Here is a 12,927-nt window from a genome sequence, read left to right as displayed (position 1 = left end):
CTGCGCCAGGCCCACGACGGGGTTCGAATCCCAGATTCTAGCGTTGTAAGTCCGCAGACATACCGCTGTGCCACTGGGGGGCAGCCCTGATCTTGAGAGAACCAAGACTTACTGTAAAACTCCTGTCTGTGTTCTATATCCTTCAACTTGAGGATCATACACGTTTTGCTTTTATTTGTCAGCGTTTGTTTAAATAATAAATATTCATTTACCTTTCTTTCATTTTCACTTCACAACATAACAGTTTTATCACTAATTCACCAGCCTTTTGTATTCTTCCTTAGTTAATAAAGTTTCATTTTTATGTTGCCTTCTTTTATTCTACCACTACAAATCACTACACCTATCCACCCACATAATAAAGATCCTCGAATATCTAGTTGTTGCGGAGATTTGTGTAGTTTGTGCTTCATTTATCAAAGTTTTTATTGCGTACAAAACCGTAGGGCTACATATCAAATAAATTTTACTCATTTATATTTGCAATTACGGAAATTTCACTATATTGTTTTAATTGAGGCTGAAATACACACTGCTTGTGTGCGATTTAAATTTGGGATAGCAGTGATGAGCAAGGTGAGTGAAATTCTAAGTGCGCCAGAAGTGTTGGAAAACGATGACACTAATGTTTTCTTGCGCACTTATTCCAAGACACCTTTTCAAATACTTTTAGTTACTCTCCGCAAAAGAGCCTGTCTCACGTTTTACTCGAGTCCTATAAATTCTTATCAAAGTCTTTCAAATACAGCTTGCCAATACTTCATCTTTTATTGAATCTGATAGATTTTCCGTATCGATTGTTTGGTACATTTTCCGCCTAAATTCAAATTATTTCCACTGTTTAAATTCCTCCACTTGATGTGCTGACTTTTCATCTTGATCTAAAAGTGCTGACGGTCTTCTCCAGTCTTTTTTTCCTTATTACGATAGTGAAAACCTAACCGTGCCAAAAATCTTTTAGCAGAAAAGAAATATTGAATCACATGTGACCAAATATTGAGCCCATTGTGGCTATGTTTTCTCTGTTGACAAGTCATCGTGTGTAATAACCTTTCCTTATCGTTTTTGAAAAGGTCATATGTCTGCATTTGTACCGTACCTATTGCCACGAGCAAATGTCGCAACTTTGAGTCAATGTTTAGGAATTTAGCTGGGTCATCTAAATCAAATACACATATTCTTCCTCGCTCGACTTTAATTCCATCTAATTTTGGGGCCGGCTATTCGGGCAACTTGAATTACCTAAGAAATCTTTCACTCGTATAACTGTTCTGATAGCAGCCTTAAAGGGCGAGCATGTTTGGTGACGGGGATTCGAACCTAGGACCTGCAATTTGCGAATCGAGTGTCCTATCCACCAGGCCATGCCAGGCCTTCAAATCAAATACAAATGTATTTTCGTTTTCTGTCTGCTTCTCTTACTTAGTCATGAAAAGATGTGGTTTCTTTAATTTATGAGTAGCGTAGCCCGAATTTGTAGCACGGGTGCTTTCACCAGTGGTTTCTTTAATTTATGAGTAGCATAGCCAGAAGTTGTACCACTGGTACTTTCACCACTGGTTTCTTTAATTTATGAGTAGCGTAGCCAGAATTTGTAGCACAGGTGCTTTCACCAGTGGATTCTTTAATTTATGAGTAGCATAGTCAGAAGTTGTACCACTGGTACTTTCACCAGTGGTTTCTTTAATTTATGAGTAGCGTAGCCAGAAGTTGTACCACTGGTGCTTTCACCAGTGGTTTCTTTAATCTATGAGTAGCGTAGCCAGAAGTTGTACCACAGGTACTTTCACCAGTGGTTTCTTTGCTCTTCATCTTTATTTAATGCGTTACGTTTTAAATAGAGAAGAACGTCCGTTTATTTTTCTAAATCCTTCCTTTTCTTATATTTAAAATCAGAAATGCGGTCTTCTCCATCAGCCATTTTTTCTTAAGTTCACTGTTTAACCACTTTTATCGTTTTAATTATCACTTTTTTAACTATTTTGCATTCTTACAAGTAATAGTAACTTCCGATCAAAGTAAGCTGTGTACTTATAACAATATTTTTGCTTTGTATGTTTCGAAAACAACAAAAAACCTTGTAGCTATCGAGCTGTGCTTCACTTATATACCACAATAGCATGATTTTCAGAATTTTTTATACTATATTAAAAAATGAAACATTTTCATTCTGAGCGCTTCCTAAAACAAAACCGGTAAATTTCTACTATATAAAGACGGAAACCGGACTCTCAGTCCCTCTTCTATTGACCAGTTGCAGCAAACGTCATCAACCAGAAAAAAAAAAAACATAACACAATAGATTGTATTGTAAACGCACAGCAACCTTAACAAATGGCTTCATTGATAACATTGTATTAATTTGGGCGCCGTCGACGGTTGTGATTGCCTATTTTATAATGTAGCATGGACTATTTCAATATATATATTAGCGGTTATTTGCCGGACATGCAAGATTATTCTAGTACATATACTTCCAGGTATTTTCGCGCATTCGTAACATTTAGTTTTAACAATCTCTTAGTACTTTTACAAAATGCAACAGTTTATTTTTAAAAAACTAAAGTTAATATAATAGGAATCATTATATACGCACCTCTACGATTAGTCTTAAGTTGAGTTGTAGTGTAGCATAAAGTTCCATGTGATAAACTCTAATTACTGCGTTCTGCCAGGAAAATGTTTTATATACGTCAGTTCTATGCGTTTTAAAGAAGAGAAACAATAAGTTATTTCCCGAGAGACTTTAGGACTGACACCAATTTTTCGTCCGTGAAGGAGAAGTTTTGTATTTTATGATAACAACATCCGATTTGTCTACTCAAATCAAAGTTTCCCAGCATTCTAAGCAGAAACAGGAATCAACATATGTGTTCATGGGTACTTATATCATCACGCGGACATAGCGTCGGTACTCACTGGTGTGGCCTTAACCTGTATTTCCCTGGAGGTGGAACTGAAAGACTATATAGGCCATAACATGATGATCAATCAAGCACAAGAGAAAAAAGGAATGCGGCAGGTGGCGTAGTACCGGGAACCAGCTCATCTGAAGATTATTGGTAAGTTTGTATTTTGTTTCATTTATGAATTGTTCGTAGTCTTGTTAAAAATATTTTACTTTTCATATTTCTTATCCTTTCTTTGTATCTTACCAACAGTTCTCTATTCCATTATAGACATCTTGTAAGTATAGGTATGATATACTTTGTTTGTTTTAGAGCAAAGGCTATCTTCTGTGTCTACCGCGGGGAATAGAACCCCGTAATTTAGTTTTGTAGACTTACCGTTGTCCCATCTTTGTTTTATACACACACGCACAATAACAGTTTTACTTAAACACTTGCTGAACTGTTAAGTCTAACATTTTAAGAAAGCTGTTTGCTGAGTTATGCCATTTGTCGCACTTATAAATCATTTAAATGTAATTTTAAATCTCATTTTCATAGTTCAGTTTTTGTATTTGAATAAAGAAGTGTTTTGTTTCAACAACCTTCATGTTCTGGTTGTGAAATGTGGCCTGAATTAATGGACAAATGTAGTGTACGAGGGATGAAGAAATTGTTTACTAGCTAAGATTTACAACGAAAAGTATACAGTTACTTGTTTTGGTAACCGATATAAGCTGAGTTATCTAACTTGAGCACAAGCCTGCAAATTCCCATATCCCGTTGGCTTAATATAATAAGAGCATCAGAAGAATACCTTTCTTAGCATTTTATTACATCAAAATATGTGTATATACAAACAGGATAAAAAGTAGCCTGGTTCCTGTCATGTAACGGCACCTGGTGGATTAAATTCACCCAGCCACAAAATATTATATACGCGGCTACGGCATGTTTTAATGTAATAAAGCTATAAATTTCTTATTAATAAGTTCCCAATAATATATGGCTTTTATAAGGAAAGTTATTTAACTTATTTCGGTATGGAAGAGCTATTATTATTATTATACATCTCAACATGTATTTCAGACACGGTAGTTGCGAGAAAACCGAAATATTTAATATTTGTTTGTCATTCATTAGCACAACATTTCTCCAAGCGTTCAGTCAACATCACATGGGCTGTAACTATCGAATAAAAAATTACCACAGAAATACAGAATAGTTAGGTCGCAGAGTGGGTTGGGAGGAGGGTCTTTACTTGGGTGTACACTGTCACGATAAACGTGGATCATTTGTAGTACAGACAAAATAAAAAGTGCATTAGTGCCATGGAGTACAATATTAGCTTCATTGTCATAGAAGGGAAGCATGAAACCCATGAGGCTTTTTTTTTATACGACCCTCTCCAAGTGGGGAAGGTGGGAGGAGTTATCCCCAGAAAAGTTTTGAAAAATCTAGAATAATTTCTTGCGCTTTCCTAAATTTCAATAAGACAACTGCAATGGCATAATGGAAAAGCTTTTAATTTCTTTTGATAGGCTATTATTCATATAGCAAGTTTTAAAGCTGAGTAAGTAGATGGATAAGCCGGTTCATTAGAAAATAATTGTTATAAAATCTCTGTAGTTATATTGTAAACTGTTCACCCATAGGATTGTAAAGTTTTAGCAATTTTTCATGATGTCAGACCGAAACTTACGCTGCAGCCTGAGTTAGTTAGGATTTAGCTCAAATCAAATTATATATAGAGCTCTAATTATCTACACGTATGAGTGTCAGATGATTACCTTTCTTGGCTCGTATTGCTTTTTAATACTATGTTTCCTTGATTAAAAATACCCTTTAAAATCTGGAGGACTAACTTCCAATGTCTAAATTCCTACGCCTGTGTGTTTATATATATATATACTAAAAAATTATCTAAACAACGTAAAGACTATATTACATCTTGCTTCGTAAGCTGGGCGGGCTTCACATTTCATAATTTGCATATTTTGCAGTGCGGTTTCATTATTTACACGAACAAATTCGGATGGTAAATGCAGTTTGAAGCACATTACGGTTGGGCCAATTGCGGAAGGAAAAAAACAAAAGACTATATTGTATTTGTTTCATGGTTTGTTATTTGAAGTATAATCCCAGTCGTTAAACAAGGATTTATGTATTATACGTGCCGAGCCTAGCGACTAACCTATAAATTAAAGCACGGTTTGATCTTATCATGTTTACATCGTGGCGATATATTGTTCAAAGTATCTCTCATGGGAATAAATACATTTATGATGATGTCGAATTGCTTGTGTCATAAATGTCGAGATGATTGTGTTCTTGAAATAATACAGATTTGCTATATAACACAATGATCAATGGAAAAAATGAGAAAAAGAGGATCTGTATGTGACGTACATATTCATGCATTCAATCTACCCAAAAGGATTCAATATTTTACCGGTTTTATAAGACTGTTAGCTTGTTTTTACTGCTATGTTATCGTGCATTTTACAGAGTCTGTATTTATAACATCAGAAGAAACCACGAGTTCAAAATTGTAAACTTGGACATACTTATAAAACGAGTGAGTGAATTTATATTTAATGATGTCAAAAATAATATTAATATTTCCGACTCTTTGTGGTGGAGAAGAAAGAACTAACAGACGAGCATTAGTACTGGCCATCGCGCAGACCACGTGACTATTTAAAAGCTACTTGACATCCTGTGTATTTTAGGAAGGCAAACCTTTGTGCGCGTTGTAATGATGTTCTCCCAACTGCCTGCAGTCAGGCGGAAATCAGGACGAGGTTTTAAATGAAAGACATGCATAATGAAACAGAGATGTATGGTTTATTCGCTTTTCATGTTTTTTTATAAACTAGTTATAAAGTCCACAGTGTAGTCACACTGTAGTGATTTTATATTGAGGTGCTTGAAAGGTGTGGTCGTAACTGCATCACACACTTATTGTATATAATACTGATTTAGAAACTTTTTTAAATCGCTATTTAAGTTATTGTGTTTGTTTCTTTTAGTAATAAAGTAAAACTTAGTTGCTTAAAGTATATATAAGCACCTATAAAGAGCCGAAAGTCATAAAATGTTTAAACACATTTTATAATTAAATCATTTTTCACAGTATGTTAGCACTGAAAATTAATATTGTCTTTTTATGAAAGTATATTTGTTTTGGAATGTTTGTCTTGTTTAAGTGCGAAGCTGCACAGTGAGCTATCTTATCTAAGCTGTGCCACCACATGGATCTAACTCCGAATTTTAGCGTTATATCATTGACACGTTTAACTTACTTATCATTTTGGTATTCTATTTTTTATCTAATATATTATGTTACAATTTTAAAAAGTTGTGATGTAAGTTAACACATTGTGTTATTTCACAACACAAGTTATATTCCCCAAACACAGACTTGTATGAACTATACCGCGATTGATGTAGTTTACTGTTTTCTAACAACATAGATGATGTGCTGTTTTCCATTCAAAACACTGTTATTTTTTTTTTTTTTTTTTTTTTTTACAATGTAAGTCGGTTAATTAACTTTGATTACTGATAGTTATGGAACGTGTAATTTCAAAGGTAGTTAATTAAAACGTTATTTTCTTGCTAACATAAAAACTATGATTTTGGATGTGGCTGGTATATTTAATGATAAAGCTGTTCCCATATTATCTGTGTATGAAATTCACCTGCTGCCACATAGCGCTTGCCAATACAACACACCTGCGTTAGGGTGGTTCCCCAGATGTGCTTTATGCATAACATGTTTTAGTTTTACTTATTCTTTTGTATCCTTGCTTGAAAGCAGAGGTGAAGGTTCAGGATATTCTAACGGGATGTGCGAGCCTGCTAGTATCATACAGTTACTGAATACATGCCGCTTATACTGATCAGACATGACTAGGTATAGTTGGCGTTGCTTTAACTGTTAAATATTTGGACATGTGATCTCTTTCATAATTAACCATATTATAAAGATAATTTGAATTATGTTGCACCGTATTTTTATATTTTTACGTAATACATCGTATTGTTTCTTTCATACAGACTGATTCTACGGTAAATGGTCAAGAGGACTATGCAGTAACTGTGTAGTTTGATCTCTTCATACTGTTGAACGAAGATGTACCCAAGAAGTGTATGTGGTTGTCAAATCGTTAACTTCCAACGTTACAAAACGATTTATTCTATCTTGCTTATACTGCTGTGTATGTGACTGTTAAGAAATTACCATCATCAATCCCTGATGAACATTAAGCTTATATCTCTATATATTCATTGCCAGATTTACATGTTGTAATGAAAAAGAAATGTCTAAAGAGAAAGCATGGTATCCTGTTGTTTCTATAACTAATGACAAAGGAAAAAAGACTCCTTACCTTTCTAATAAGAGCGACGCAGGATCTGGACATTTTAAAGAGAAGAACCATGATAGACATGATTCAACTCTGTCTCCTAGAATTTCTTTTATTGGTCTACATTCTGAAGAAGAATCTGTAGCTGAAATTTCCAGGATGGAATCTTATGTGTCTAAGTGCATACAACAAGATCACCGTTATGTGTTTGGATCGAGGAAAAGCAAAATCCGAGGGATAAGTAATGAAAACAGTGGAACAAATATTCAGATGCAGGTCTTTGATAAAAAGGCTGGTGTAGATGTGAATCAAGTAAACAGTCATCGGCTAAAGAATTCGAAGTAAGGTCATCAAGTTTTATCCTTAGTTTGCTCCCTTACATATATCTAGCACAAAAATGATGAAGTAATTTCTACTTTTCGAAAGCGTTTGGGTTTCTTATTTTTGTCTTTAATTGATTTTTTGAACCAACGTGTTTTCTGAACATCATATACATCATCCTTTACACTTACTTATACTAGCTAGCACAGGAAGGATCATCAGAATACTTTCCATTATGGATAAGGTGTAAGAAATTATCAGATAAATTCAAAGTATTCTAATAATTAAATAGATTAGTTAAAGCACCATTAATAATTTTACAGTTCTTTGTGTATAGAAACTCCATCATCTTTTTGCATATGCAAAAAAAAACTTGTTAAAATACTTTTCCTCCGCTAATTTTTGACTTTTTCTACTCGAAGAAATATACTCATTTAAAGTCCAAGTGGCATACAAAAAGTGCTTACGTTGATAACTAAATGTATTTCATGTTTATCTAAAAAAAAATCCAATTACTAACTATTTTTTCTCCCATCTTTTGTCAACCCTTTATAGCTTCCAGCTATAATTATTAACAGATGAAAAAGATAAAGACTATTGTAACTGGGGGGGGGGGGGGGGTGTCATACGGAATCTCATATCATTTCGAAACAGCACTTGAAACCTTTCCATTACTAGCAAGTTATGGGAAGACATAAGACTTTTCGATCAAAAACGAAGTCTGTGGTGAGTATGTCCTCCAGTGGTTGTGGTGTAAAAAGAAATGATTACCTATGTGTGCGTCGGTCCTGACCCTCAAATAATAGGTGGGTGACTGCACTCCATAGTTAAAATATATATTACAATCTTAGATGCTATGTTTCGTCTGCTACTTAAATATCTCTCGAAAACCATCAGTGAAAGTGAAACCATGTGTTCTTATTGCTTTGATACTGAAAATGTATTGTTTTAAGGAACCGTATGAAGATGCTTTAAGAAGTTCTTAAAGTGTTATTATTCTATAAAAAAAATGAACTAGCTAACTGACGTCCTCAAAACTCGAGAAAAATAACAATAAACGACATTAATTTTAACATTTATTTTTAAAATGAGTTCAGTATTTTACTGTCACGGCGTATTATATAAAATCAAACATTAGCACTAATTTTGTTGATGTACAAGGACAGATTCATGCGAAAGAGTAGCTCTTATATTATGAAACCGGTTCTATATCACATAGTTAAAATGTAGTTGTGTTTACGACACACACACACATATATATAAAGTAATAACCTCTCCAGTTGAAGTCTCTTTGTTTATATTATCACCTTTAGATGTGAAGACTTGTTCTATCTATATTATTGCTATTAAATAATACGTTATCAGTAGATGATAATTGTTTGAAACACACCTTTAAATTAGTATCCGTTAATATTGTTGTTTCATGGCATGTAAAGCCAGAGAAAAATTCTAAGATTCTTCAAATCATTCAAGACGTACATACGTTATTTTACCTGTTTTCTAGCTCCAGTATCTTGTGGTGTTAGTGAAGTAGGTTATTGAATTTAAATTGTGTACTACTCTAAACAAAAGTTTAAAGTGTGAATATGCACAGTTATTTATGAGTTTCAGTTCAATTTAAGTTTGAGTTTTGATTCGCTAGAGTTTCTTTTTATTTATACATCTTGTTCAGTGTTGGAACTACATATTATGATAAAGATATTTGAAAAATTACCAGAATTAGACTTCAGATGCTCTTTTATACGCTATTCTAATCGACGCGTGGTTAACCCACATACACAATCTCGTCCACATCGAGAACAAACCTTGAGTACATGTGCACGAAATTCAACACAAAAAAAAATTATATTAAGGCTTAAATGTGAGAAAATTACGCGATAAAATTGTCGACAAAAAAGAACTTTGGCATAATATATAGCTCCAACAAGGAGCACGATGTAGGAATAAAAGAAACTGCCGTCATTAAAAAATTCTAGTTCGTTAGCGATAGAAATTCTTAGTATAGTTATTTGTAATAGTTTTTGTGTGTGTGTGTGTACAATAAAAACAATTTATTCTCTTTAGTATTACTTAAACTAGTCAAAACGATGAAGAATTGTGCAGTTTGTTTGTTTGCTGTTAAACACAAAGCTATACAATGAGCTATCTGTGCTGTGCCCATCATGAATATCGAAACCAGGTTTTTATTGTTATAAGTCTTCAAACTTGCCGCTGAGCCACTGGGGGAGGAATTATTAAATTAACAAACACAACCGCAAATGTATAATAACAACAATACACAACGTTCCAGCGAATGTCCTTGTTAAGGTGCTTGTAGTCAGTAAAGACAGATGTTTACTGAAAGTTTGTGTGATAAAGCTTTTATGTGTATTTTAAATCTGAGCTCGTTTTCGTATATGATTGAATAATTTAGTTAGAGCTACGTTTCAGAACATTGTCAAACCATTAAAATAAAGGTACTTACTGAAATGGTTACGTCAAAAAATTATAAAAAGTATGGTTTTTAACAGTTTTTAAAGTACATTAAACTTTGTTTGTATATGTAATTGGCATGCAGTTAAAAACTATTGCATACAAAACTTGTTACTTGTTATTGTAAGATATGTAGTTGCGCTATTTCATGATAACTATTTAAGGTGGGTGGGGGAGTAAAGCAATCTTGGGTGGATTACAATTCTATTGCCCATTCTTCCATGAAAAAACAATACATTTTAAACTGAGTTCTTGAAATTAGTTGGTCTATTGTATACAGCGTAATTAAGGAAGGCGATATAAAACATCCAATAAAGGTACATTAGTGCACAACTTTGATTTAATTATTATTGTAATACTGTATCTGTAATTAAAGTTAAATTAGAGTTTCTTTTCGGAGGAAAAAATCTGTGTCGACTTGACTGAGTAAAATGTTGGTAAATGCCCCTTACTCAAACTATCTTATTAATAAAAAACAGTTGAAAACTTTGGTAACGCGGAAGATAGGTAATTAAATTGATGCTGTGGTATCATTGTCACATGGTCCCATAAATCAGAAGAAACAATCGAAACGTAAGTCTGACCCTAGACTATATACAAGCGCAAATTTGTTCCGAGATCTTAAAATCAATAATTTTTATGAAATGGTTAAGTGGCAGATATTAGGTGTGGAAATAATATGAATATGTGGATTAGAAACAGTTGTTCATGATAAAATATTTATTGTAATTTGTGACTGTTCTTGTTTTAAAATTTTAATTTTCTCTTGTTAACAAAAAAAACAACAACAAAAACGGAATGCAATTAAGGTAGGTAAAACAGTTTCTGTATGAGTTCATTTTGTTTTCTCTGATTTGTATGTACATCACAAAGGACCATCTGTATATTCATCACAAAGGACCATCTGTATATTCATCACAAAGGGCCATTTGCATATACATCACAAAGGGCTAACTGTATATAATCACAAAGGGCCATTTCTATATACATCACAAAGGGCCAACTGTATATACATTACAAAGGGCCATCTGTACATACATCACAAAGGGCCGTCTGTATATACATCACAAAGGGCCATTTGTATATACATCACAAAGGGCCAACTGTATATACATTACAAAGGGCCAACTGTATATACATTACAAAGGGCCATTTGTATATACATCACAAAGGGCCAACTGTATATACATTACAAAGGGCCATCTATACATACATCACAAAGGGCCATCTGTATATACATCACAAAGGGTCATTTGTATATTCATCACAAAGGGCCATCTACCCCAGCCGTCCCTAATTTTGAACTGATAAATTGGAGTGAAGACAGTTAGTCAATAACACCTACCGTCTTCTTGTGGGCTACTTTTATTTCCGACAGAATACAGGGATTTCACCGTCACTCGTATAGCGCGCCCACGGCCCCAAAGTACAGGGTAAATTTTTGCAGCAATGGGCTATTAACTGTCAACCTTCAGATTCACAGTCCAAGCACGCTAAATATAAGTATAAAAAACACTTACAATATAATACTTTCTTAAAATTATATCTTCCTTATGACTCAAGCACGATGTTATGTCTACTTTGATATTCATCCTGCACTAAATATCACTGCCTACTGCAAATATAAATCATTTTGTACATTGATATAGTTTATTGAATAATAGTTTTACATGCAAATTAAAACCAAATGTAAAAATGTATGTTTAAATAAATTCTAATAAACAAAATGTGAAATATAATTTTAGTGTTAATACCTTTATATTTTGCCTTTTTGTAGCATATTGGATGGATTGTATAGAACAATGACTGTAGAAGGCGGAGAAAATTCGTCTCTCTCTCTCTGTCTCATTAGCTTCATCGCAGCGTGTAACACTCGCCTAATAGCTTCATCGCGGCGTGTAACACTCGCCTACTAGCTTCATCGCAGCGTGTAACACTCGCCTATAGCTTCATCGCAGCGTGTAACACTCGCTTAATAGCTTCATCGCGCGTGTAACACTCGCCTACTAGCTTCATCGCGGCGTGTAACACTCACCTAATAGCTTCATCGCGGCGTGTAACACTCGCCTACTAGCTTCATCGCAGCGTGTAACACTCGCCTAATAGCTTCATCGCGGCGTGTAACACTCGCCTAATAATATGTGGGCACATCTGATATGCAGCTTTATAGATAAGGAGGTTGTGGGTTCAACTTTCAGTAAGCCTACTTAATGTTACTTAAACTTAGACGAATCCTGTTGTAATATGATTAACCTGCCGAATATCGTTTTTGTTGTTTTTTGTTCAGTATAGTTTTGTGTATGGTCATACACATTCAGACACGCTGTTTTTTATATATTAGTGTAAATAATTGGAATCAGTAAGATATAATGCTGTAGTAAAAATAACTTGTGTAGTATTCACTTAACTTCATATATCCACTGTTCAGTAAATGTCGTTTCCTTAGGTCAGCACGTTTCACACTTTTTCATTCGACTGACAAATGAGCCAATAATCAAAGCTAACATAAGAAAGGGGCGGAGTAATATATTGAAGTAGTGTGCACCACTAGACACTCCAGATATTTAACACCATTTGACAATAATAACACAAATACTGGTAATAAGCATTGTGCAGGCTAAGGGCTTGAGTTATCAAAAATCGTTGTCTTATATACCCTTATATACTAGATTTTATTGTTAACACGACGGCTTTGATAACAACATTACTTCTTTAAATCGGGATTGCTAGAGTAATACGAAAGAATACTAATCGCAGGCACCGAAATCTAAGTCTACTTGTCTCAGGCCTAACATTGGTTAAGCCTATATCAAGCACGGCCTATATTCGATAAAAAGATAAATTAACATTGTAACTTATGTACTCTTTGTGCTTTA

General features: G+C 34.1%; 1 protein-coding gene across 3 annotated transcripts in view; it reads left to right on the top strand.

Moving 5' to 3' along the window:
• LOC106461437 (otopetrin-1-like) overlaps positions 1-12,927 on the top strand; it is a 42,629-nt gene that overhangs the window by 2,303 nt on the left and 27,399 nt on the right. Inside the window, exons 1-2 of one of the 3 annotated variants that reach the window (XM_022388412.1) lie at positions 2,668-3,062; positions 6,951-7,599. The exons of 1 other annotated variant lie outside the window; for it this stretch is intronic. In XM_022388412.1, coding sequence (XP_022244120.1) covers positions 7,214-7,599 — 386 coding nt within the window. In that variant the 5' untranslated portion in view covers positions 2,668-3,062; positions 6,951-7,213. Of the gene's footprint in view, positions 1-2,667; positions 3,063-6,728; positions 6,808-6,950; positions 7,600-12,927 lie in introns of those variants that run through there. One more of the 3 variants, XM_022388411.1, reaches the window with a different exon arrangement.

The sequence above is a fragment of the Limulus polyphemus genome, unplaced genomic scaffold (assembly GCF_000517525.1).
Source record: "Limulus polyphemus unplaced genomic scaffold, Limulus_polyphemus-2.1.2 Scaffold959, whole genome shotgun sequence".
NCBI classification, from domain to species: domain Eukaryota; kingdom Metazoa; phylum Arthropoda; class Merostomata; order Xiphosura; family Limulidae; genus Limulus; species Limulus polyphemus.
This window is presented reverse-complemented; position numbering and strand designations above follow the sequence as displayed.